Here is a 26,791-nt window from a genome sequence, read left to right as displayed (position 1 = left end):
CGAAGGTCACTTTCTCCCACGAAAGTCAAGAGGGTAGCTGCAACTGAGCAAAGTCCTGTCTCTTTGATTGATGACTATATGTCATCAATTTGTTGTTGATTCTTATTCATATCCTCTTATCTTTATCATCCTCACCCTTACCCCTTACCCTTATTCTCATTTTTACATTAGCCAGGAGATCACAATGCTATTGCAGAGCAGTAGCTTGGCTTGCCAATTTATGCTCGCACCAGTAGTGGGGTTCAAATCCCGCTGCTACTGGTTTTTGATGACGTATGGGTAGGTGGGCGGAGCCTCCTGCCGCCACCACCGGTTCACCCGAACCGGGGCAAACCAGTAGCAACCCACCACTGGCTCGCAAGCTTCCCGAGGTGCGCCACAGGAGGAAGAGCTCGCTTCGCACCAAAAAAACAAAAACAAAAAAACCCACACATCACCCAAGGTCCCCTCCCTTCCCCAGAGCTGCCTCACAAACGAGTGTCGCAATTGGGTAGGTTCAGAACTGGCAGGAATCTGACTGTCTGCACGGAGCACCATCTTGTCTCCCCCACCAACGTGGTACTTCATTATCTACTCGCATAGAACATGCTTTCAAACTGTTAGGTGGACAGAAGCTGAGTGACGGGAACTCACACCGTCACAACAGTGCTAGGACTCAAACCACTGGAGCATAGATCATTTCCAGCGTTGTTAAGCCACTAAGCCACCACGCTATGTTGATTCTTACTGACTACATAGATCAGCGGACCCCCAACCTTTTGGGCACCAGGGACCGGTTCTGTGGAGAAAGGTTGGTCCCCAGACCCAAGGGGCCATAGTTTTGCATGCTGCCTGCATACAGCGGATGGAGCTTCGCATGTGTTGGCATGCCACGAACCAGGGCTGGTCCACAGACTGGGCGTTGGGGACCCGTGACATAGATATTCTGCATGACAATCCATCCCTAACTGGGTCCTCCAGCTTTACTAACAGCCTCTCCATCCCCCTTGTTACGGAGTCCATCTCCCTTGATGTGTGTTGTCCACTTCTCATTCCTTCCACCACCTTTCCTGGCATGAGAGTTTTCTCAAGAAAGCTAGGTTTTTACATGATATGATAGTTTGAGCCGATCCTTTGTGCCCAAGTGAGAACTTGGAGTTGATTGGTTCAACGATTCATCAGTTTTTTTTAGCTGTCCATTCTGCTCTCAGGAGTCTCATCCAACACCAGAGTTCAAAGGCGTCAAGAGTCTTCCTATCCTGCCTCGTTTTATAGACATAAAGGAGACTCAGGGCTTTAAGGGGGCAGTTGTAGCCACCATCTTGACTTTTTTGATCTTCAAATGCAATCAGTCAATAAATAGAAGTGTCCCCCCCCCCTCCACCCTATCAGTTCCCTTCAGATTCTTACAGTGATCCAGATCTGGTCTGCTGCAAATATTAGGCTTGTATATCTGGGCGCTAGTAAATGGTTTGAAACCAAAGTCCTGTAAAATGAGCAAAAATTTACTATGAAAAATTACAGAAGGTATAGAAAAGAACCCTCCCCTCTTTCTCTCCCCTTCGATCCATCCATCTGTCCATCTATTATCCATCTATAATCTACCTGGAATGCTTTATTAAACTGCTTAGAAAATAAAGATGGATGTGACAATCCACCCTTTTCATTTTGGGGAATGTGTCAAAAACCTGCAGTTACTGCAGGTTCGAGCCCGGCCCAAGGTTGACTCAGCCTTCCATCCTTTATAAGGTAGGTAAAATGAGGACCCAGATTGTTGGGGGGGCAATAAGTTGACTTTGTAAAAATATACAAATAGAATGAGACTATTGCCTTATACACTGTAAGCCGCCCTGAGTCTTCGGAGAAGGGCGGGGTATAAATGTAAACAAAAAAATAAATAAAAATACAACACTCCCTTTTTACGACCCTATGATCCCTTAATTTAGGGTAGAATCGGGGTGACCGGATGGAGCTGAGCATTACTGGCCGGATGCCCTTCCTGACGCCACATGGAGTTCACAGCAGATATTTTTTCTTTGCGTCCTAGAAGAGAAGCATCTGCCGCTGCCTAGGATTGAACCCTGAAACCTTCTGATTAGGAGGGGAGTGTCTTCACCACTAGGCCACCGTGGCAGCTCTGTGTCAAAACCTTACAATATGTTAGGAAAATTATGACACCAAGGCTGGGACAAAGGAAATCTGCCACTACAGGAACAAATTTGCAAAATCCAACCTAAAGAAATATCATCAGAGTACAGATAACTAAGGGTACTAAGGGGGTACCCTCCCTTGGTAAAATAAATCTCCATACACAACAGAAAACACATCTGGTTTGCTAGTAGTGAAAAGGGGCTACCAGGCTCCTGGTTTTCTGGAGCTCTGTGTAAGAACAACATTAGGTAAATCCAGATAATAAAGTCAAAGAGAAAATGTTTTGTCTTTGTATGTCAGCAGCCTCCACACTTAAAATCAATTCTGTCCCAAAGTCCTACATATTGAGGAGAACTGGGAATGAAAGCAAAAAGCAGATTTTTCTTTTCTTTTTTTTTCAGAAAAAGAAATCCAGGAAAAACTAAGGAGAAATTTCCGAAAGGTGAGAGAAATTAAGCAGTGGAATGGCTTGCCTTCAGAAGTTGTGGGTGCTCCGTCACTAGAGGCTATTAAGAAGAGATTGGACAGCCATTTGTATGAAATGGTATAAGGTCTCATGCTCGAGCAGGGGGTTGAGCTAGATGACCTCCAAGGTCCCTTCCAACTCTTGTTATTCTATGTTCTAATGCGGAGGTTAAAATAAACTACATTTATAGTGACCCGCACATCCCTATTCCATAATGGCCTAAATACAAGCTAAATTTTCAACGTTTATCCACTTTCTCTGTGATCACCCCATGTTTAACCAGCCATGTCTCAGTGTCCCTGCAGAATCCATCCACTTTTTCTCCTTCACTCTTCTCAGGGCTAAACGGAATGCCTCCTCAGAGAGCAGCCATGGGATTACCTCAGAACGTTTAATCGGTGTATTTTTTTATAAAAACCCCATTTTCACTCATTTTCATCTTTTGTTTATTAAGTACATCTTTTAATAAAACCCCTTTTTGCTCTTGGGATGGAGTGGTTAAGCCTAAAACGACTGACTTTTCTAACAACTCCCAGAGTGAAATTCTGCCCAGAGTTTGTATGGGGTGAGGGGGGGCTTACCCTGAGAATTGTATAGGCATCACCTTCACCGTAAGAATAGGTATCAGTCTGGTAGCGAATTCCACCCACAATGATCTTTGTGGGGGGCACGCAGGGGTTCGTGTCGGGGTCTTCCAAGTTCTCACTTTTGTAGTAGTATCCCGAGAGGTCTTTCAAAGGCAGCAGATCATAAACCTGAAAAGAATGGAAACCCCCACCCCCAGTTCAGTACAGGAAGTTCCTCGACTTACGACCAATTTCTCCCTTGACTTGACTTGTCGGAATGGCTGGCAACGAAGGCCTCAATTGGTGTTTCCACAACTGCCGGAGTTTTGCCTGTTGCAAAAGTTGCCAAGTGACCATCTGGATGCTGCAACAGCTACACTTTCAACAACTGGTCTGAAGTCTCCTTGCGTAACTTTAAAGTTGCTTAATGAATTGTCAGTAACCGAGGACTATTTGTGGACACAAAATTACTGCTGAAGTGGGCCTAGTTAACACGATACCTGTAGTCCCAGAAGTCATATTCATTCCTTCCTTCCTTCCTTCCTTCCTTCCTTCCTTCCTTCCTTCCTTCCTTCCCTCCCTCCTTCTTTCCTTCCTTCTTTCCCTTCCTCCCCTCCTTCTTTCCTTTCTTCCTTCTTTTCCTTTCTCCCTCCTTCTTTCCCTCCTTCCTTCCTTCCTTCCTTCCTTCCTTCCTTTCCTCCTCCCTCCCTCCCCTCCTTCTTTCCTTCCTCCCTCCCTTCCTTCCTCCCTCCCTTCCTTTGCTTCCTTTCTGATGAAGCTTCCAAACCATAGACCCTCCAGATCCCCAAGAGGCTGCCAATAACCTGTCTTATTATTTTTTTTTTTCCTTTCCTTTTTTTCCGATGGCATATTCGCTGCAAATGTTTCGAAGGCTGTTCCATCACTGGAGGTTTTCAAGAAGAGACTGGACAGCCCTTTGTCTGACATGATTCAGGGTCTCCTGCTTCAGCAGGGGGCTGGACTAGAAGACCTCCAAGGTCCCTTCCAACTCTATTATTTGAGGGGCCATCGCATGTAGGGCTCGAGGATTCGCAGCCCGCCAAGACCTGGAAGGCAGCTTGGCCTCACCGTTCGAGCGGAAAGTTCAGTTTCAGGCTTCAGAACAAAGACGCTCTCGTCTACCGCGTGGATGGCACAGAGGGAGTTCTGGGCAGCGGCAAGATGGAGATTGATGTTGCTGCCGGGCAGGCCTTCGCGCTCAGCAAATCGCAGGTTCACCTGAGCGACAGAAAACGACGGTGAATTCCCCACCGCAAGGACCACAAAATCGCCCTGAAGCATGCTTCTCCTCTAAGATTGCCCGCAACCAAATTTTGTGATCAGGCAGCACAATTTTTGCCTGTTGCTTTTTAAAGACAGACAGACAGACAGACAGATAGACACACACACACACCCCACGGCAAATGCTGCCTGAAGCAGGGCTCTCCAACCTTGTCAACTTTAAGCCTGGAGGACTTCAACTTCTGGGAGTTGAAGTCCTCCAGGCTTAAAGTTGCCAAGGTTGGAGACCCCTGGCCTGAAGGGCCCCTGCCCCTAACCCTAACCCTAACCCTAACCCTTCCCCATTTAACCGGAAGGAGGAAAAAAGGGGAAATCATTAAAAAGACTGAGGGAAAAATCTTGCGGAAACCGGAAACCTATAATAAAGCTAAAATGAAGAAAACAGACCAATCTCTTTGCAAAGCGAGGGAGAAAATGCAAGATGGTGGCGACTCTTCTAAAGGGGATTGTGAGAAGTTTTGTATCCAAATACATTGTATGCTTTATACTACCATCTTCTCTCAAAATATTAACAAACCCCACAATGGCATAAGAATCATTGTGTCCAGTGGTGGGATTGAATTTTTTTTTTACTACCGGTTCTGTGGGCGTGGCTTGGTGGGCGTGGCATGGCTTGGTGGGCGTGGCAAGGGAAGGATACTGTAAAATCTCCATTCCCACCCCATTCCAGGGGAAGGTTACTGCAAAATCCCCATTTCCTCCTGATCAGCTGGGACTCGGAAGGCAGAGGACAGATGGGAGCAGGACCAGTCAGAGGTGGTATTTGCTGGTTCTCCGAACTACTCAAAATTTCCTCTACCGGTTCTCTAGAAATGGTCAGTACTTGCTGAATACCACCTCTGACTGTGTCCACTAGATAACTGACAGTCAAGCTGAAGCTTAGGGCCTGAGTACTTACAGGACCGCCTGCTGTTACCGCATGCCTCCCACCGACCCGTACGCTCTCACAGAGAGGGACTTCTCAGGGTGCCGTCCGCCAAGCAATGTCGGCTGGCGGCCCCCAGGGGAAGGTCCTTCTCTGTGGGGGCTCCCACACTCTGGAACGAACTTCCCCCGGGTTTACGCCAAATACCTGACCTTCGGATCTTCCGTCGCGAACTGAAGACACATCTTTTCTTTTTTTTTCTTTTTTTTATTCAAAAAGTTTTACAAAATTTTTTTCCCCCTTTCCCCCCCTCCCCTCCTTCACAACCCCGACTTCCCGGAACGAGCACAAGGTATAGTTAAAAATAAAACAAACATATGCTAAAAAATTTTCATCCCAACTTAATTATACCCCTACAATCATCAATTCCTAACTTCCCCCGAAAACAATCAAAAATAATACATCATAATCATTCAAAAACAGTCTGATAACTCTTAGTCTGATATCTACGTTGCTGAAGACACATCTTTTCATTCGCGCGGGGCTGGCTTAAATTTTTATTGATTTTAAATTTTCTATTAATAATTTTAAATGGGGTTTTAGTTTATTATATATTTTAAATTTTTTAGGCCAATTATAAAATAAGTTTTTTAATTTGCATTTTAAATTGTATATTGTATTGCCTGTTTTTACTTTGCCTGTACACCGCCCTGAGTCCTTTGGGAGAAGGGCAGTATAAAAATCAAATAAATAGTAAAAGTAATAATAATAATAAGCAAAGTTAATCACCTAAAATTAGCAAACTTCCTCAAACCCACAAATAACTTACCCAGACCTAATCCACATGTCAAAGGATAAGGTCTGCAAACACGGAGTTAATTAAATTAGGTCTCTCGAAGGAACTGCATGTTCACAAGAATAAACATCTCTACACACACACACATGCACCCACACCCCTCAAGTGTCACTCAGCATGTAGACATTTCACCCTGGCCAAATTCGCCCAATAAAAATCGGCTGCTGTACCCCACTTCTCTTCAGCTTTCGCCTAAAGGCAAACTGTTTTGCTTTTAGGAATAAATATTTCTTCATTCCTCACAGCTATCTGGATCTCATTTTTATTTATTCTTGCACAGTCCCGGCTCCAGTTGGAAACTCAAATTACCGTATTCTTCTGACAGGATCCAGCCCTTCCTCTTTTAATAGGTACTGTAGCAGAGGTGGGTTTCAGCAGGTTCTGACCAGTTCTAGAGAACCGGTAGCAGGAATTTTGAGTAGTTCGGAGAACTGGTAGTAAAAATTCTGACTGGCCTTGCCCCCATCTGTTCTCTGCCTTCCAATTCCCAGCTGATTGGGAGGAAATGGGTATTTTGCAGTAACCCCTGGAGTGGGTTGGGAATGGAGATTTTACAGTATCTTTCCCCTGCCACACCCACCAAGCCATGCCCACCAAGCCATGCCACACCCACCAAGCCTCACCCACAGAACCGGTAGTAAAAAATTTTGAAACCCACCACTGTACTGTAGGATGAAAATTTTACTCCTTCCTTCCTTCCTTCCTTCCTTCCTCCCTCCCTCCCTCCTTCCCTCCCTCCCGCCCTCCTTTTCTGTGAAATGAGCCGTTTCCCACAAAATTGTGATTCCCACAAGCAAATGCCACATAAACAAGGGTGTCCGGTCTTTCTCGCAGCTTCAGGACAACCCCCCATGGAGGCAGTGTCTTCCAGCCAGATGGGAAGGATGATCCTGCAGTGGGCCAATGGATCAGTGGCCTCCCTTAGGGTCACCTCTGCATGACCGAAAACATCTGTGCAGGTAGGTGGTCTGGTTTGGGTCGCCCTGAGAAAGTCTCGCCTTCTCATCGTTTGACCTTGATACACAAGTCTCCGGAAGTTGTGGGTGCTCTGGAAGAGCCTGGACAGCCATTTGTCTGGAATGGCATAGGACCTCCTGCTTGAGCGGGGGGCGGGGGGGGTTGGACTAGAAGACCTCCAAGGTCCCTTCCAACTCTGTTATTCCGTTACCATTAAGCCTGTCTTAGCAGCAAGCTGGCAATGAGATGGAGGTTCCTCAGTGAAGCTACGCCTCTGCAAATGATACATTGGGATCTGGAGCATTTTTGGAGCAAGGAGAGTGTATAGGTGAAGACACCCTTATAGATGAAGGCACCCTGTTGGCACCCTTACCTTATTTGCAAAACAGGGCTCCACAGGGAACTTGGCAGTGTGCACCACAAGTTCTCCGTTATCCAAAATTGTGTACACAAGCAAGCGGGCCAATGGAGCGGTCTTCATATCCACAAGGAGGTCCAAGTTGAATATTCCTGGTTAAAGAAAAGACATTTTTTCAGGGAGGCTGAAAAACCGCGAAGAATTAAGGCCAAGGCAATCCATGTGAATGAAAGAGTTCAGTTCCCTGAGATAACACTGAAGCAACGTCTAACAATGGCCTTAGAAAAGGGGTCCTCAACCCGCTCGCTCGGGCTGTGGCCTACTACTGGGCCACGGCCCATTCGGAACTGGGCCATACAAATCAGTGGTGGGTTCTAACCGCCAGTTTGCTTCACGCACCCACTTTGCATGTGATCGGCACACGCATGCACATTTCGCTCGCACGCACGTCAACACGCGCATTGACTTGCTGAATAGCTGAGGCATTGCAATCCTCTCCGCCGCGCCTTTCAGCTGGGCTAAAAACGAAGGAATAAAGGTAGGTATAGGGCAGGGGCGGGCAGGAGGGCCCAGGTGACAGTGGGAGTGAACCGGTTCGCTGTCACATCAACATCTCCACTACTGGGTCTCCCGAACCGGGGAGAACCGGTAGCAACCCACCTGTTCTGTTCCCCCTCACCTCCGTCCGAGTGATGGCTTAATTAGGCGGCACTATCAGCTCTGGCAGCAAACTAGCGAGCGTCTGCCAAGTAACTCTGTTATCTCCCTTGATGCCAATGAGTCACCCAGGAACAAACAGTACTTCAGCTCTAGTTAAGCAGTTGATTTGCCTGCTAAGAAGAGGCATAGCAGCCCTCGCTGGTTTTATATCCTGTGGGGTGTGGCTCCATGACTCAGCATTTCCTAGGCCTGCTGAACCCCTGCTTCTGTTGTTCCCGCCTCTCCTGCCTACGAAACCTAGGGTCCAGCCAGGCCTGATTGCCATCAGCTGGGTCTGGAGGCGTGGCCTGGGAGGGGAAAGAGTCAGGGGACGGAGGCCTCGTTATCTCCTCCACCTGGCCTTCCTCTGGCTCCTGGAGCTGAGCCAGGGAAGCCGGTGCTCCCGAGGTAAGTCATGATGGCCCTTCCCCCTCACTTTCCAAGTCACTTTCTGGCAGGGGGCCCGGCTCGGGGGGCACAGACACAACACTACCACTGGTGCAAGTAGCAGATGAGTGTGTGCATGCATGCAGCTCCACTGTCAACTCTCAAAACAACCACGGCTGAGCCCATATTGACTTTTGCTTCGTTTCTTAGTTGCCATTCTTTGGGGGTGCGGGGTGGGGGTGGGGAGTTAGAAAGAACTGGAATGCGGTGCCTGAAATACTAGCCAAAACATCCACCAGATGCAGCGTTTGAACCAGTGGTGGTATTCAGCCGGTTCTATCCGGTTCGGGCGAACCAGTAGCGGCGGATGCAGGAGGCTCCACCCACCCGCCCGGATGTCATCACATCCCATTTTTGATGCTCTGCACATGCATGGAGGGCCCTGCGCATTCACATTTATGAACCAGTAGTGAAGGTAAGTGAATACCACCCCTGGTTTGAACCAAGGTCATGGCAACGAACATCTGCTAAGGCCGAGGGGGGAAGATCCTGCTGGACTGATTGGTTAATGTGACCCAGGACACCTGAGAGTGAGTGGGTGGGAAGTTTCTATTCTAGTTATTATTCTGAAGCGTGGGAATTACCCAGAGCTAGCTTCAACTTTGTAAGTGCCAATACGATGTACTCAAGAAAAGGTCTTCCAAGCCTGAATGGAGCTTCCGAGTTCTGATTCAGTTGAGTTCATTGCTCAAAACTATGACATCCACTTGGGTAAGTAGCGGGCACTCATGGAGTTGCGTGCACGAGTGCGAGTGCCCACCGCTCATTCGGAACCATCCACTCTCTCCTCTTTCCAGCCTGGTTCACCAATCTGGAAAGATTGGGGGTTGCTGCCTTAGAAAACTTCCCCAGAATGTCCAACCCAGTGGTGAGATTCTACCCGTTTAACAACCGGTTCGGTGATCGCGTGCTTTGATCTGAGCAAGACTGAGCAAGGCTACATGAAGGTTTAGGGCAGGGGTCTGCAAACTTGGCTCTTTTAAGACTTGTGGACTTCAACTCCCAGAGTTGAAGTCCACAAGTTTTAAAAGAGCCAAGTTTGCAGACCCCTGGTTTAGGGAGACAGAGATGGGACAGACTCATCAGAAACAAGAGCAATAAGAGACATCCATGCAGGGGTGAGCTGCTAGGGGTTCGCAGGGGTTCGGGAGAACCTCTAGCTAAGATTCTGTGCAGTTCGGAAAACCCCTCAAATCCCGCCCCAGCCACCCCTCCCCTCCTCGAAGCCCCATGTGGCCCATATTGGATGCAGGCAACTGCAGGGCGTGAACAGAGTCTCAGAGAGGGCGAAAAACGAGCCTACCAGAAGTTCGGGAAGGTCAGAAACGGGCCCACGGCTTCCGCTTTGACTATTTCAACCTGCACTGTTGGATACCCCTGATAGGGTTATTAATTTATTCCATTTGTTCAGGCTCTACATTTCTATATCACAACGTTGCTGCTCTAAAGTTTTCCCCACAAACACCTTCAACGCAAGGGGCAACCATAAATGCAGGGGGGGCTCCAGAGGGCCTCTGGAGCCTGGGGAGGCTGTTTTCACTCTCCCGGAGGCTTGAGGAAAGCCTTCGGAGTCCAGGGAGGGCAAAAATGCCACACACACCCCACCATGGTGCAGGAGACCCAGTAAGCCACGCCCATCATGGCCATGCCCATCCAGCAACTGGGCAGAGAACCCCTTGCTAAAATTTTCGAAGCCCACCCCTGCATCCATGGTTGCCCCTTGCACTGAAGGTGTTTGTGGGGAAAACTGGGAAAACAAATGGAATAAATTACCGTATTTTTTGGAGTATAAGACGCACCTTCTTCCCACCAAAAAGAGGGTGAAAATCTGGGTGCATCTTATACTCCGAATGTAGCCCTACCCAGCTTCTCAAACGGAGGTTTTAGAGGCTGAAAGAAGCTTCAGAAAAGAAGCCCCCAAACAGAGCTTCAAAGGCTTTTTTTTCTGAAGTTCTGTTTTGGAGGCTTTCAGAGGCAGAAAAAAGTTTTTTCTGAAACAGAGTTTCAGAGGCAGGAAAAAAAAGCCAAAAAAAGCAAGGCACAGAACTCACAACCAAGGAACCTTCTTGCTAAAATTCACCTCTGGGAACAGCTGATTGGGGGTATTCCGGGAGGCTGATCCACCTGCCAATCAGCTTTTTTCTTATTTTCCTCCCCAAAATCTAAGGTGCGTCTTATACTCCGAAAAATACGGTAGCAACCCTATCAGGGGCATCCACAGTGCAGGTCAAAATAGTCAAAGCGGCTGCCACAATTGGGCAATCATATCCCAAAGTTGCTTTTTTTCGAAAGGCAACTGGACTTTCTTTGGATTTTTTTCCCCCTTGAAAATGTTTCGCTCCTCATCCAAGAAGCTTCTTTAGTTCTTTACTTTAGCTTCTCTTTGTTTTTGCTTAAAGGCGTTTCGCTTCTCATCCAAGAATGAGTCTTCAAGCAAAAACAAAGGAAGCCCAGTTGCCTTTTGAAAAAGTACCTTTGGGACAAGTAAACGATAGCGCCCGACCAAGGAACTGCCAAAAACAAGCTAAGAGCAAACAGCCCAATCAAAGAACCTACGAGACCATCCCCACCAACACTGACAGGGCAAGCCACTAGAATATAAACTGAGAGCAAACCCCACTTCCTACTAGCACTGATGGTGTTACCTAGTATGGGCAGTGAGACGTCTGCATAAAAGCAAGCAAGCTCAGAGAGCACTAAGGACCCCTCATTTCAACCCTGAGCTACAAATATTCTCCTTTATTAGTATGATTATGTCCGCAAATCACTCACACAGCAAGGATCTCGTCAAATGCATTCTATAGATATTTTGGGTATAATACTCATGCAGCTGAGGTGTAACAAAGTAACAACAACAGAGTTGGAAGGGACCTTGGAGGCCTTCTAGTCCAACCCCCTGCCCAGGCAGGAAACCCTACATCATCTCATGTTGATTAATAAAAGTTCACAGAACCTGCCTGCGGGAATTTATCTTCCATTGACCTAACGGCCATCAACCCATTTTGGAATGCGCTCTTCCGAACTAAGAGTTGGCAAAACTGCTTTGGAAATGAGATTTTATTAGCATTTTGGGCAAAAAAAAAAAAAAAGGAATAAGGCCGATTCTTTCATCTGTTCATTCCCAAAGGAAAATGAGTGGAGGGAAAATGGAAAGAGAAGGGAAAATGTTTGTTTTATTTTTTTACCTTTATTGTGCTTTTCTTTCAAGGGGTATGTTCCTGTCTTCACAATATCTCCTCTGGCCACCACCTTTGTGCGAAAAAACAAAAGGATTTATTGTCAAGACCTCTACAGATGGACAGCATCAAAATACAGAATAACAGAGTTGGAAGGGACCTTGGAGGTCTTCTAGTCCAACCCCCTGCTTAGGCAGGAAACCCTATACCATTTAGTGCCATTGTCACTTTGAATAGTCACAAAACGAATGGTAGTGGTAAGTCAAGGATAAATAAGAGCACCAATGTGAAGGAGCATTTCCCCTTAAATGGGTAGCAGATGTAGGAAGAACATAACATAACATAACAACAGAGTTGGAAGGGACCTTGGAGGCCTTCTAGTCCAACCCCCTGCCCAGGCAAGAAACCCTACACCATCTCAGTCAGATGGTTATCCAACATTTTCTTAAAAATTTCCAGTGTTGGAGCATTCACAACTTCTGCAGGCAAGTCATTCCACTTATTAATTGTTCTAACTGTCAGGAAATTTCTCCTTAGTTCTAAGTTGCTTCTTTCTTTGATCAGTTTCCACCCATTGCTTCTTGTTCTACCCTCAGGTGCTTTGGAGAACAGCCCGACTCCCTCTTCTTTGTGGCAGCCCCTGAGATATTGGAACACTGCTATCATGTCTCCCCTAGTCCTTCTTTTTATTAAACTAGACATGCCCAGTTCCTGCAACCGTTCTTCATATGTTTTATCCTCCAGTCCCCTAATCATCTTTGTTGCTCTTCTCTGCACTCTTTCTAGAGTCTCAACATCTTTTTTACATCGTGGCGACCAAAACTGGATGCAATATTCCAAGTGTAGCCTTACCAAAGCATTATAAAGTGGTACTAACATGATGGATTTATTGTAGTTCCCTGACTTGTTCTGTGTAAAAAACAACCACCACCACCACCAAAAGTATCCTCATCACTAGACCTGAAATTTTGGGCTTGGACAATCTGAAACTGCGTCGCCTGCGGTCTGATCTAAGCACAGTACACAAAATTATCTGCTGCAACATCATACCTGTCAACGACTTCTTCAGCTTCAACTTCAATAATTGTACAGTTGGTACAAGTAAACGATAGCGCCCGATCAAGGAACTGCCAAAAACAAGCTAAGAGCAAACAGCCCAATCAAAGAACCTATGAGACCATCCCCACCAACACTGACAGGGCAAGCCACTAGAATATAAACTGAGAGCAAACCCCACTTCCTACTCACACTGATGATGTTACCTAGTATGGGCAGTGAGACGTCTGCATAAAAGCAAGCAAGCTCAGAGAGCACCAAGGACCCCTCATTTCAACCCTGAGCTACAAATATTCTCCTTTATTAGTATGATTATGTCCGCAAATCACTCACACAGCAAGGATCTTGTCAAATGCATTCTATAGATATTTTGGGTATAATACTCATGCAGCTGAGGTGTAACAAAGTAACAACAACAGAGTTGGAAGGGACCTTGGAGGCCTTCTAGTCCAACCCCCTGCCCAGGCAGGAAACCCTACATCATCTCATGTTGATTAACAAAAGTTCACAGAACCTGCCTGCGGGAATTTATCTTCCATTTACCTAATGGCCATCAACCCATTTTGGAATGCGCTCTTCCAAACTAAGAGTTGGCAAAACTGCTTTGGAAATGAGATTTTATTAGCATTTTGGGCACAAAAAAAAAAGGAATAAGGCCGATTCTTTCATCTGTTCATTCCCAAAGGAAAATGAGTGGAGGGAAAATGGAAAGAGAAGGGAAAATGTTTGTTTTATTTTTTTACCTTTATTGTGCTTTTCTTTCAAGGGGTATGTTCCTGTCTTCACAATATCTCCTCTGGCCACCACCTTTGTGCGAAAAAACAAAAGGATTTATTGTCAAGACCTCTGCAGATGGACAGGATCAAAATACAGAATAACAGAGTTGGAAGGGACCTTGGAGGTCTTCTAGTCCAACCCCCTGCTTAGGCAGGAAACCCTACACCATTTAGTGCCATTGTCACTTTGAATAATCACAAAACGAACGGTAGTGGTAAGTCAAGGATAAATAAGAGCACCAATGTGAAGGAGCATTTCCCCTTAAATGGGTAGCAGATGTAGGAAGAACATAACATAACATAACAACAGAGTTGGAAGGGACCTTGGAGGCCTTCTAGTCCAACCCCCTGCCCAGGCAAGAAACCCTACACCATCTCAGTCAGATGGTTATCCAACATTTTCTTAAAAATTTCCAGTGTTGGAGCATTCACAACTTCTGCAGGCAAGTCGTTCCACTTATTAATTGTTCTAACTGTCAGGAAATTTCTCCTTAGTTCTAAGTTGCTTCTTTCTTTGATCAGTTTCCACCCATTGCTTCTTGTTCTACCCTTAGGTGCTTTGGAGAACAGCCCGACATCCCTCTTCTCTGTGGCAGCCCCTGAGATATTGGAACACTGCTATCATGTCTCCCCTAGTCCTTCTTTTCGTTAAACTAGACATACCCAGTTCCTGCAACCGTTCTTCATATGTTTTATCCTCCAGTCCCCTAATCATCTTTGTTGCTCTTCTCTGCACTCTTTCTAGAGTCTCAACATCTTTTTTACATCGTGGCGACCAAAACTGGATGCAATATTCCAAGTGTGGCCTTACCAAAGCATTATAAAGTGGTACTAACATGATGGATTTATTGTAGTTCCCTGACTTGTTCTGTGTAAAAAACCACCACCACCACCACCAAAAGTATCCTCATCACTAGACCTGAAATTTTGGGCTTGGACAATCTGAAACTGCGTCGCCTGCGGTCTGATCTAAGCACAGTACGCAAAATTATCTGCTGCAACATCTTACCTGTCAATGACTTCTTCAGCTTCAACTTCAATAATTGTACAGTTGGTACAAACTCAAGGTAAACTGCTCCAAACTCGATTGCAGAAAATACGACTTCAGCAACAGAGTGGTCAACCCCTGGGATGCTCTACCTGACTCCGTTGTTACATCCTCAAACCCTCACAGCTTCAACCTTAAACTGCCTACCGTGTGGACCTCACCCCATTCCTAAGAGGTCCGTAAACGGGGCAGGCATAAGCGCACCAGCGTGCCTACCGTCCCTGTCCTACTGTCCCCATTTATTTGTATTCATTTCTTTCGTTCATCTCCATGTTTATATTTATATCTGCTATCTTGTACATGTTTGACAAACTAATAAATACAAATGCAAATAAATACCTTATTTACTTAACAAAACAAGGAAGGCCCATCAATTAGTTAAGGGAGAGTGGCAATGGTGGGTTTCAAAAATTTTTTACTACCGGTTCTGTGGGTGTGGCTTGGTGGGCGTGGCATGGCATGGCTTGGTGGGCATGGCAGGGGAAGGTTACTGCAAAATCCCCACTTCCGACCAATCAGCTGGGACTTGGGAGGCAGAGAATAGATGGGGGTGGGGCCAGTCAGAATTTTTACTACCGGTTCTCTAGCCGGTTTAGCTCTGCCTGGTAAGGCCTGTTATTAAGAACACAAAGCCTGCAATTACTGCAGGTTCGAGCCCGGCCCAAGGTTGACTCAGCCTTCCATCCTTTATAAGGTAGGTAAAATGAGGACCCAGATTGTTGGGGGGGCAATAAGTTGACTTTGTAAATATATACAAATAGAATGAGACTATTGCCCTATACATTGTAAGCCGCCCTGAGTCTTCGGAGAAGGGCGGGGTATAAATGTAAACAAAAAAAAAAAACTATTCAAAATTTCCACTAGCAGTTCTCCAGAACTGGTCAGAACCTGCTGAAACTCACCTCTGGAGAGTGGCCAGATGTGGACTGAAAATTATCTTTTAAATTCTTTTTCCCATCTTATCAATATCTGGAGTTTTCCAACTGAGATCTGGAAGTCCTACATCCGAGGTGGGAAATGATGGGCCCTTTATGATGTGTGGACTTCAACTCCCAGAATTCCTGAGCCAGAAGTGGATGGCTCAGGAATTCTGGGAGTTGAAGTCCACAAGTCATAGAAGGCCCATCGTTCCCCGTCCATCAGCCTTCATGGAAAAAACACTAGAGTGTGTTCCCCCACATCCCTCTTGTATGATACTACCACTGTGCTGAACTTTACTCCTCAGATACTCCCTCCCACTTCTCCCTTCGGCCCTTGTGAGTGAAATAAAGGCCATGTGGTTCATACTTACCAAGTAGTGAAAGACAACCTCTTTGTCCTTTATGACCTCTGAATTGAGAACGTAATGGACCGGGACAACCGCATGTTGCCCGCACTTTAGTGTGCCAGGAAGCTCCTGAATTTTGAGGTAGCTTTCACTTGGAGAATAGAAACGTGGTGCTGTGAAATAGCCAGTGTGGTGTTGAGGGGAGATCCAGTTCGAATCATAACAGTGAGTTACTTTTTCATAAGTTGCCTAGAAAAGAAGAGGAAGGATACGAATTGTCATCAGCGTTGCCATCATCATAGACACTGGAGAGTTGAAGAAAAACGGGCCTTGGGAGAATATCGGGTCTGGATGGGGAGGAACAGGCTCAAGCTCAATCCCTCCAAGACAGAGTGGCTGTGGATGCCGGCATCCCGGTACAGTCAGCTGAGTCCGCGGCTGACTGTCGGGAGCGAGTCATTGGCCCCGATGGAGAGGGTGCGCAATTTGGGCGTTCTCCTGGATGAACGGCTGTCTTTTGAAGATCATTTGACGGCCGTCTCCAGGAGAGCTTTCCACCAGGTCCGCCTGGTGCGCCAATTGCGCCCCTTTCTAGACCGGGATGCCTTGTGCACAGTCACTCACGCCCTTGTGACGTCTCGTCTGGACTACTGCAATGCTCTCTACATGGGGCTCCCCTTGAGGGGCATCCGGAGGCTACAGTTAGTCCAGAATGCAGCTGCGCAGGTGATAGAGGGAGCCCCTCGTGGCTCCCGAGTGACACCTATCCTGCGCCGGCTGCACTGGCTACCTGTGGCCTTCCGGGTGCGCTTTAAGGTGTTGGTGAATGTCTTTAAAGCGCTCCATGGCATAGGGCCGGGATACTTACGGGACCGCCTGCTGCTACCGAATACCTCTCACCGACCCGTGCGCTCTCACAGAGAGGGGCTCCTCAGGGTGCCATCGGCGCGACAGTGTCGTCTGGCGACACCCAGGGGAAGGGCCTTCTCTGTGGGGGCTCCCGCCCTCTGGAATGAACTCCCCCCAGGACTTCGTCAACTTCCGGACCTCCGAACCTTTCGCCGCGAGCTTAAAACCTACTTATTCATCTGCGCTGGACTGGGTTAGTGTTTTAATGGGTTTTAATGGGTTTTAGTTCTAAATTTTAATTCTGGCCAATTTTAATAAGTTTTTTAATTGTATTTTAATTTGTATTTATAGTATTGTATTTTTACTTGGCTGTGAACCGCCCTGAGTCCTTCGGGAGAAGGGCGGTATACAAATTTAAATAATAAATAAATAAATAAATAAAAATATCATATTATATCATATAATAAATATCATATTATATATTAATGATCTCTGTGACCATATTACAAGTAATTGTGTTCTCTTTGCTGACGATGTCAAACTATTGAACACCACCAACAATACTTCTACCCTTCAAAAAGACCTTGTCTTTGTGTCGGAATGGTCTAAAACTTGGCAACTCCAAATCTCAACCAGCAAATGTTCAGTCTTACATATTGGAAAAAAGAACCTAAACACTAAGTACAAGCTTGATGGATATTACCTTACTGATGACCCTCACCCTGTTAAAGACCTTGGAGTTTTCATGTCCAGTGATCTAAATGCCAAAGCCCACTGCAACTACATCGCAAAAAAGGCTTTAAGAGTTGTAAACCTAATCTTGCGTAGCTTCTTCTCCAAAAACACTACACTACTAACTAGAGCATATAAAACATTTGCTAGACCAATTCTTGAATATAGCTCGACTGTCTCGAACCCATACCACATCTCTGACATCAACACAATTGAACGTGTCCAGAAATATTTTACAAGAAGAGTTCTCCACTCCTCTGAATACAACAAAATACCTTATGCCACCAGACTTGAAATCCTAGGTTTAGAAAATTTAGCACTACGCCACCTTCGACATGACCTGAGTTTAACTCATAGAATCATCTATTACAATGCCCTTCCTGTCGAAGACTACTTCAGCTTCAATTGCAACAATACACGAACACACAATAGATTTAAGCTTAATGTTAACCGCTCCAATCTTGATTGCAGAAAATATGACTTCAGTAACAGAGTTGTTCATGCTTGGAATAAACTACCTGACTCTGTGGTCTCTTCCCAAAACCCCCAAACCTTCAACCAAAAACTGTCTACTATTGACCTCACCCCATTCCTAAGAGGACCATAAGGGGCGTGCATAAGAGCACAAGCGTGCCTACCTGTCCTATTGTTTCCTTTCGTTATATCCAATTAATATAGTTATTACACACTCATACTTATATATATGCTATATGCTATAGCATGCTGTATGCTATAGCATGCTATATACTATAGCATGCTATATGCTATATATTGTATAGTTATTTCATGCTTATGCTTATATATACTGTGTGACAAAATAAATAAATAAAATAAATAAATATCTGAAGGACAGTGAAGACGATGCCCTGAAGCGAGTATACCACGAAGGCTCTCTGGGTATTGGAGAGTACAAACTGGCCTTCCAGAAAGACCAAACGAAAGCTAGAAAAGAGATATGGCAAGGTGAAGTATCACATGGCTATAGCAGATAATAACAAGACCTGACAATAGCTAAGAGCAGGAAAGCTGAAGAAAGAGACAGAAGGACTAAATCTGGCTAGACAAAACCAAGCCTTAAGGACAAATACAGGTAGTCCTGAATCTACGACCACAATTGAGCCCAAAATTTATGTTGTTAAGTCAGTTTCACCCCATTTTACGACTTTGCTTGCCGTATTTCTTAAATGAATCACTGCAGTTCAGTGGTGATATTCAGCCGGCTATATCCGGTTCGGCCAAACCGGTAATAACAGTGGCGGAAGCAGCGGGAGGCTCCGCCCACCCATCCAGACATAATGGTCCTTCTCACCTGTCATCTCCCCCTCCTTATTTCCTATTCTATTCTATTCTATTCTATTCTATTCTATTCTATTCTATTCTATTCTATTCTATTCTATTCTATTCTATCAGGTATGCACAAAGTTTTGCTGCCCTTTCATTCTTCCCCCTTTTATCCTCCCCCCCTTCTCCTTTTTAGGGCAGGATGCCTGGGAGGCCCGCAAGCCCAGCCAGGCCGTTCTGACACAAGGACCTCCCAGATATAAAACCTCAGATTTAGCAACTGTCGATAAGAAAGACAAAAATGTCTGGATAGTAGACGTGGCAGAAGCAGAATAGGAGAAAAGGAACCGGAGAAAATCACCAAATATAAATGTGAAATTCTGATAAGACCCAGAACTGGCTAGAGACAAGAATTGACCAGAAAGTTGAATTTAATAACCTGAAAACTCATTATAATGTGGGAACATCCCCTCCCCTCTGAATATTCAACTTGTCATTCCCAAGACCATGCTAAGAATATTATGGGATCAGGGGCAAAATGTAAAATTTGTTATTACTGGTTCTGTGGGCATAGCTTGTGTTAATATGATTGAGTGGGCACGGCCAACCTTTTTTTTTTTTACTTTTAAAAGCATTTTTTCTAAAACCTCTTCGACCAAAGAGGTTGTAAAAAAATGCTTTTAAAAGCTCTGATGATCAGGCAACTCAGCTGGGATCGCCAGAGGAGCCTTTTAAAAGCTTTTAAAGGGTTCTTTTTTTTTTTTTGAAAAATTTTATTTGTTTTTTTAAACATAAAATAAAAAACCCTCATCAAATCAATTCCATTACAACGTGCTGTAAGGATGTTAACATATCTTCCTGTGCATTCACAAAATAATCATCTCTTCCATACATATATCTTATATTCATTTTTCCTAACATATATTTCCATTTAACCAATTATAGAATAAATCCCATATTTTATAATATTGCTTATCTTCTTGTTCTCTAATTTCAGTGTTAATTTACTCATCTCTGCACATTCCAACATTTTTCTAATTATTTCATCTTGCAAAGGTAACTTTTCATTTTTCCAATTTTTTGCAAATACAATCCTAGCTGCTGTAATAATATTCACAATCAAATATTTTATATCTCTAGTATATATCTCCGGTATAATTCCCAACAGAAAGATTTCTGGCTTAAAGTCAATATGCTTTTTAATCATTTTTTCCAACCACGTGTGTATTTTAGCTTTTAAAGGGTTCTGACGATCCCAGCTGAGTTGCCTGATTGCCGGAACCTTTTAAAAGCTATTTTTTTACACCTTCCCACCAAAATGGTACCTATTTTTCTACTCGCATTTTGCAGGAGCTGGAGCCAGTAACAGGAGCTCACCCCGTCACACAGCACTCGGGTCTTGAACCAGAGTCTTTAACCACTGAGCAATTGCGCCTCCTCTTATTCATAAGTAAAAAGTACCTTTCCACCTCAGATCCTATTTGGCAAAGGACATACCAGGCTAAGAATCTTGCCATGATTTACGGCTAACAACTCCATCACTATACTAGGACCTACCTAGTGGCAATGAGGGAAGCGAGACGTTGCTACGTCTCCTCCCTCATTGCGTCGGCAGATAACCGCCCAGCCGCCCTGTTTCGGGTGACTCGCTCTCTCCTTCATCAGGGGGAGCGGGATGACCCGTTGCAGGGACGTGCCGAGGAGTTTAGTGGTTATCTATACGACAAAATCGTTCAGCTTCGGGATGGCCTGGACCAAAATTGGGTAGATCCAGGCGAGATGTCAGAGAGCTGTCTTGTTGAGACTGTTTGGGATGAGTTTGACCCGGTGGCTCCCGAGGACATGGACAGGTTGCTGGGTAGGTTGAACGCCACCACATGTTTACTGGGGAAGGGCCTTTTCTGTGGGGGCCCCCACCCTCTGGAACGAGCTTCCCCCAGGACTTCGCCAACTTCCTGACCTTCGAACCTTCCGCCGCGAGCTTAAGACACATCTATTTATTTGCGCAGGACTGGACTAGAATTTTTAAATGTTTTAAATTTCAAATCGGATTTTAATGGGGTTTTATTATTTATATTCTTATTTTAAATATTCGGCCTTATGTAATAAGTTTTTTAAATTGGTGTTTTATTCTGTATATATATGTGTGTTTTATATGGCTGTAAACCGCCCTGAGTCCCTGGGGAGATAGGGCGGTATAAAAGTGTGAACAAATAAATAAATAAATAAATAAATAAATAAACTAAGAATACTCACAGTGAGTTGAATGGCATCGTTAGTGAAGCCAGAAGTCTCTATGGAAAAGTGGACTCGTCCCGCACCATCAGTCTTGTAGTAGGAACTGTTCTGTACTTCTGATATTTGAAGCTCGATGGTCTTGTTGGCTAACGGCGTGCTTTTGCCATCCACAAGCTTAATCTAAAATTACAAAGCAAACACAGGCTGAGGAACGGATCTGATTGCTGTGTGTTGTGTCTTGCCCGCCCTCAGAGCAGCCGGGGCCTTCTTACCTGCTCCCAAACACTGAGGAATGTATGCCTCCCGGCCCAAGTCCTGGCTCCATGCCCACACAAACTGCAGAAGAAGGAGCATCTCCCTGCCCCAGCCCTGACTCCATGCCCAGGCAAACGGAGCAGCTAGACCCCTCCCCCTCCTCCACAGCAGGTGAGCCTGAGGGAGGTCTATTACCAACAGCTGCAGACTGGAGTACCCTCGCGTCAGAAGATTGGAGAGGCGGAGGCAACAGAAGGAAGGGAGGGGCAGGCCTTAATGAGTGCTGAGTCATGGAGCCACACCCCATGGCCTATATAAAGGATCTACTTTCTGGCAGTCTCTGAGTCAGGCAAAAGTCGAACTTATCTTGCTGAAGTCACTTACTGGTCTCCTGCCTGCTCTGAGGACTTTGCTAGGACTTTGGGCAGAGCTGCAGAGGCAAGCCTGATTCGGATTTCCCTGACCCAGCCATCAGCGGAGGAGTGGGACACGACACTGTGTTAGATTGAAGTCTAGGATACTTCAATCAGGGTACCCTTCACACAGTAGTGGGTTTCAAATCCCGGCGCTACCAGTTTGCTATTGGGAGCGCGAGGGTGAGCGCTGTTGTGTCTCGTCCGATCTCACCACAGCCGGGGCCTTCTTATCTGCTTCCGAACACGGAGGAATGTCCTAGTATGCCTCCTGGCCCCAGCCCTGGCTCCATGCCCAGACAGGCTGAAGAGGAGGAAGTATCTCCAGTCCCCAGCTCTGGCTCCATGCCCAGGCAAACGGAGCAACTAGACCCCTCCCCCTCCTCCACAGCATGTGAGCCTGAGGGAGGTCTATTACCAACAGCTGCAGACTGGAGTACCCTCGCGTCAGAAGATTGGAGAGGCGGAGGCAACAGAAGGAAGGGAGGGGCAGGCCTTAATGAGTGCTGAGTCATGGAGCCACACCCCATGGCCTATATAAAGGATCTACTTTCTGGCAGTCTCTGAGTCAGGCAAAAGTCGAACTTATCTTGCTGAAGTCACTTACTGGTCTCCTGCCTGCTCTGAGGACTTTGCTAGGACTTTGGGCAGAGCTGCAGAGGCAAGCCTGATTCGGATTTCCCTGACCCAGCCATCAGCGGAGGAGTGGGACACGACACTGTGTTAGATTGAAGTCGATCAATCAGGGTACCCTTCACACAGTAGTGGGTTTCAAATCCCGGGACTACCAGTTTGCTATTGGGAGCGCGAGGATGAGCGCTGTTGTGTCTCGTCCGATCTCACCATAGCCGGGGCCTTCTTATCTGCTTCCAAACACGGAGGAATGTCCTAGTATGCCTCCCGGCCCCAGCCCTGGCTCCATGCCCAGACAGGCTGAAGAGGAGGAAGTATCTCCAGTTCCCAGCTCTGGCTCCATGCCCAGGCAAACGGAGCAACTAGACCCCTCCCCCTCCTCCACAGCATGTGAGCCTGAGGGAGGTCTATTACCAACAGCTGCAGACTGGAGTACCCTCGCGTCAGAAGACTTGATAGACGGAGGCAACAGAAGGAAGGGAGGGGCAGGCCTGGATAAGTGCTGAGTCATGGAGCCACACCCCATGGCCTATATAAAGGACCTGCTTTCTGGCATTCTCTGAGTCAGGCAAAGTCTAAACAAATCTTGCTGAAGTCACTTTCTGGTCTCCTGCCTGCCCTGAGGACTTTGCTAGGACTTTGGCAGAGCTGCAGAGGCACGCCTGATTCGGATTTCCCTGACCCGGCCGTCAGCGGAGGAGTGGGACACGACAAGCGCACTCCAGTGGTGGGTTTCACTTACCTTTGCTACCAGTTCGCTCGCATGTGCAGAGCGTATTTGATGATGTCCGGGCTGGTGGGCAGAGCCTCCTGCAGCCACCCCGGAAGCAGGGCGAACTGGTAGCAACCCATCACTGGCCCGCTTGCTTTGCGAGCGCATGGAGGTTCTGCACATGTGCAGGAGGTTTTGCGCATGCGCAGAGCGTTTTTGATGACGTCTGGGCAGGTGGGCGGAGCCTGCTGCCACTGCTACCAGTTCAGATGAACCGGTAGCAACCTACCACTGCCTTCACACAGAGTAGCTGTATGAACAGGAGTTGTGTCAGAGGGGAAGAGGAACCCCTCACCTAAATCCCAAATATGCTTTTTCAAGAGGCAGGTGGACTTTCTTGTTTTATTTTAAAGATGTTTCGCTTCTCATCCAAGAAGCTTCTTTGTTGTGACTCGTCCTCCCTCCTCTCCTCAGCCGGCCCCCTCCCGTCTCCAACCGGGCCTGTTATCAGACTCCGAGTCTGATAATGAAAATGAACGGCCTGTCATGCCTCCAGCCCCCAGCCCTGGCCCCATGCCCGGAGGGGATTCCAGGAGTGAAAGGAGTAGCCCAATAAATCTCACTCATACAGTGTGTGTTCCTTTGGCTCAGCCGTCAGTCAGAGCAGGAAGCCAGCCAGGTGTTGGAATTGCTCGGGCCTATTCCTTCTGACCCCTCCCTTTCCCAGAGGCTGACAGCAGATCCAGCTGAAGACAATTCAAAGTGGGAGGATCCTCGCTTCCGGAGATCTGAGAGGCAACGCCAGCAGAAGGAAGGGAGGGGCAGGCCTGGATAAATGCTGAGTCATGGAGCCACACCCCACAGCCTATATAAAAGACCTGCTTTTGGCATTCCAACCTTGAGTCAAGCAAAGTCTTATCTAGTTTGCTGATATCGGACCCTATCGCTGAAGTCACAACTTGGACTCCTGCCTGCCCTGATAAACCTCAAAGGAACTTGGCAAGCTGCAGAGGCTTGCCAAGTTTGTTACGGACTTCCCTGACTCATTCGTCGGAGTGGGGGTGGGACACGACATTCTTCAGCTCTGACTGGAGGGTGGGGAACGGAAGGATATATACTCCTTGCAGACAGCTGGTCATAAATCCTTCCATTCCCCAACCATCCAGTCAGAGCTGAGGAAGCTTCTTGGATGAGAAGCGACACGTCTTCGAAGAAAAACAAGAAAATCCAGTAGCGTCTTGAAAAAAGGACCTTCGGGACTTCAGGAGAAATATCTCGGAGACTTAAGAGCGGGTTGCATCCAAAGAGTAGGAAGGACCTACTCACACACTGATTCAATGCATGGGCCGAATGAAATATTTAACCAGGGAGGCCATCAACCGATTTGCCTTACCTCCCCAGAGAAAGGAAGTCCAGGTTTGTAGTAAGAGTCCACATTTTCAAAGGAAATGGAGCTGATTGTTGAAGTGATCTGCGTGATACCTGAGCCCGTCAGCACAACCTCTGCCAAAAAAGGAACCAACGACACATGTAAAGCTTAGGAGCAACACAACAGCACCAGTGGTGCAATGTAAAATTTCGGGCCGCAGTGTGGCTCAGTCTGTAAGAAGCCTGTTATTAAAACACAGCTGCCTGCAATTACTGCAGGTTCTAGTCCCACCAGGTCCAAGGTTGACTCAGCCTTCCATCCTTTATAAGGTAGGTAAAATGAGGACCCAGATTGTTGGGGGGGCAATAAGTTGACTTTGTAAATATACAAATAGAATGGGACTATTGCCTTACACACTGTAAGCTGCCCTGAGTCTTTGGAGAAGGGCGGGATATAAATGTAAACCAAAAAAAACAAAAAAAAATTCGTTACTACTGGTTCTGTGGGTGTGGCTTGGTGGGGGAGGTAATGTAACTGGGTGGGTGTGGCCAACTTTTTTTTTTTTTACTTTTAAAAGCATTTTTTCTACAACCTCTTCGGCCAAAGAGGTTGTGAAAAAATGCTTTTAAAAGGTTCCTCCGATGATCCCAGCTGAGTTGCTCGATCATCAGAAGCTTTTGTTTTCTTTTAAAAGCATTTTTTTTGCCTTTAAAAGAAGAAAAAAAGCCTCTGATGATCAAGCAACTCAGCTGGGATCGTCAGAGGAACCTTTTAAAAGCATTTTTTTTACATCCTCTTCAGCCAAAGAGGTTGTAGAAAAAATGCTTTTAAAGGCTCTGACGATACCAGCTGAGCCGCACGATCAGAGGCTTTTTTTTTTACTTTTAAAAGCATTTTTTCGGCAAAGAAAAAATGCTTTTAAAAGTTAAAAAAACAACCTCTAATGATCGCGTGGCTCAGCTGGGCATGTGGGGGGGCAGGGATTTTTGCTACTGATTCTCCAAACCACCCGCCGCCATTGCTGCCGGATCAGGCGATCTAGTCTGAACCAGGAGCATTTCACCCCTGAACAGCACCCTTTGCTAGTCTTTTTTTTTTACCCCTGGAGCCAAACTCCCCAGCCAGCTCATCTGGCAAATTTCATTTCTGGGGCTCAGAGAAATATTCAAAGTTTTCTTGTTAACCATTTAGACAATTATATCATTTAATCCAGCCATTTGACATCCGGTGGATTCCAACTTATAAATGTTTGCTTAGTATTTATTTATTTATTTATTTATTTTATTTATTTATTAAATAAATAAATAAATAAATAAATTTGACATCCAGTGGATTCCAACTTATAAATGTTTGCTTAGTAACCATTCAAAGTTACAACAGCACAGAAAAAAGTGAGCCTTTTTCACACTTATGACCGTTGGAACATCTCCATGGTCAGGTGATCAGAATTTAGGTCCTTGGCAACTGGTTCATATTTAGGACAGTTGCAGCGTCCCAGGGTCAGATGCAGGAGTGAAATGCTCCCGGTTCGGACCGGCTCTTGCGATCCAGTAGCGATAGCAACTGCTGGTTTGGAGGACCGGTAGCAAAAATCCCTGGCCCCGCCCCCCCGCCTCTGCTGAGCCCCATCATGAGCAGAGGGGTTTTTTTTACTTTTAAAAGAAGGTTTTGCTTCAGCCAAAACATGCCTTTAAAAGTAAAAAAAGCCTTTGAGGATCCCGCCCCCTCAGCTGAGATCGGTAGAGCCTTTAAACTTAAAAAAAATTTTTTTTTAAAGGCTACTCTGGGGATCTCACCTGAATTTCTCATCAGCAGAACCTTAAAAAACATGTTTTCTGTAGAAAACATGTAGAAAACCTCCTTTTAAGAGATTCTAAGGCACTTATCTGATTATTGATGACCTCATGGCTTTTTTCCCAGCCGGAAAGCCCAGTTTCGCTTTTAGCATCAGACAGAACTAATCTAAACTTAGCTAATCTATTTCATCACTGAGTGATTAATGCTGTCTGGCTTTGCTTGCTGAGGAACTCTGGGAATTGAAGTCCACAATAAAATAAAATAAAATAAAATAAAATAAAATAAAATAAAATAAAATATTTGTGCAGCTTTCTGAGATTTGGTGTGTTTCTGTAGTGTTTCACTCTAACTACACAAACACACAAAATCTCAGCTGTATGTGGTATTTTGTGTGTGTGTGTGTGTGTGTCAATTGTGTTGTGTGTATGTAAAGTGTGAACGTTGGTTTTTGAGCTTTTTGTGGCTGTGTGAAGTGTGAAGTGCAGCTGCTTTTACATTGTGTGTGAGTCAGTTGTGTTGTGTTGTGTGTGTGTAAAGTGTGAA

General features: G+C 45.9%; 1 protein-coding gene across 2 annotated transcripts in view; it reads right to left on the bottom strand.

The window, feature by feature from the left end:
- LOC131192027 (alpha-2-macroglobulin-like) overlaps positions 1-26,791 on the bottom strand; it is a 95,361-nt gene that overhangs the window by 37,397 nt on the left and 31,173 nt on the right. Inside the window, exons 10-17 of one of the 2 annotated variants that reach the window (XM_058170784.1) lie at positions 24,476-24,585; positions 21,088-21,249; positions 15,994-16,218; positions 13,622-13,685; positions 7,516-7,652; positions 4,252-4,401; positions 3,178-3,351; positions 1,390-1,465 (exon numbers count right to left, since the gene is read on the bottom strand). In XM_058170784.1, coding sequence (XP_058026767.1) covers positions 1,390-1,465; positions 3,178-3,351; positions 4,252-4,401; positions 7,516-7,652; positions 13,622-13,685; positions 15,994-16,218; positions 21,088-21,249; positions 24,476-24,585 — 1,098 coding nt within the window. Of the gene's footprint in view, positions 1-1,389; positions 1,466-3,177; positions 3,352-4,251; positions 4,402-7,515; positions 7,653-11,831; positions 11,896-13,621; positions 13,686-15,993; positions 16,219-21,087; positions 21,250-24,475; positions 24,586-26,791 lie in introns of both variants that reach the window. The other variant, XM_058170783.1, reaches the window with a different exon arrangement.

The sequence above is a fragment of the Ahaetulla prasina genome, chromosome 2, assembly GCF_028640845.1.
Source record: "Ahaetulla prasina isolate Xishuangbanna chromosome 2, ASM2864084v1, whole genome shotgun sequence".
Taxonomy (NCBI): Eukaryota; Metazoa; Chordata; class Lepidosauria; order Squamata; family Colubridae; genus Ahaetulla; species Ahaetulla prasina.
Note: the sequence above shows the minus strand (reverse complement) of the source record. Positions and strands in the feature narration are given on the sequence as shown.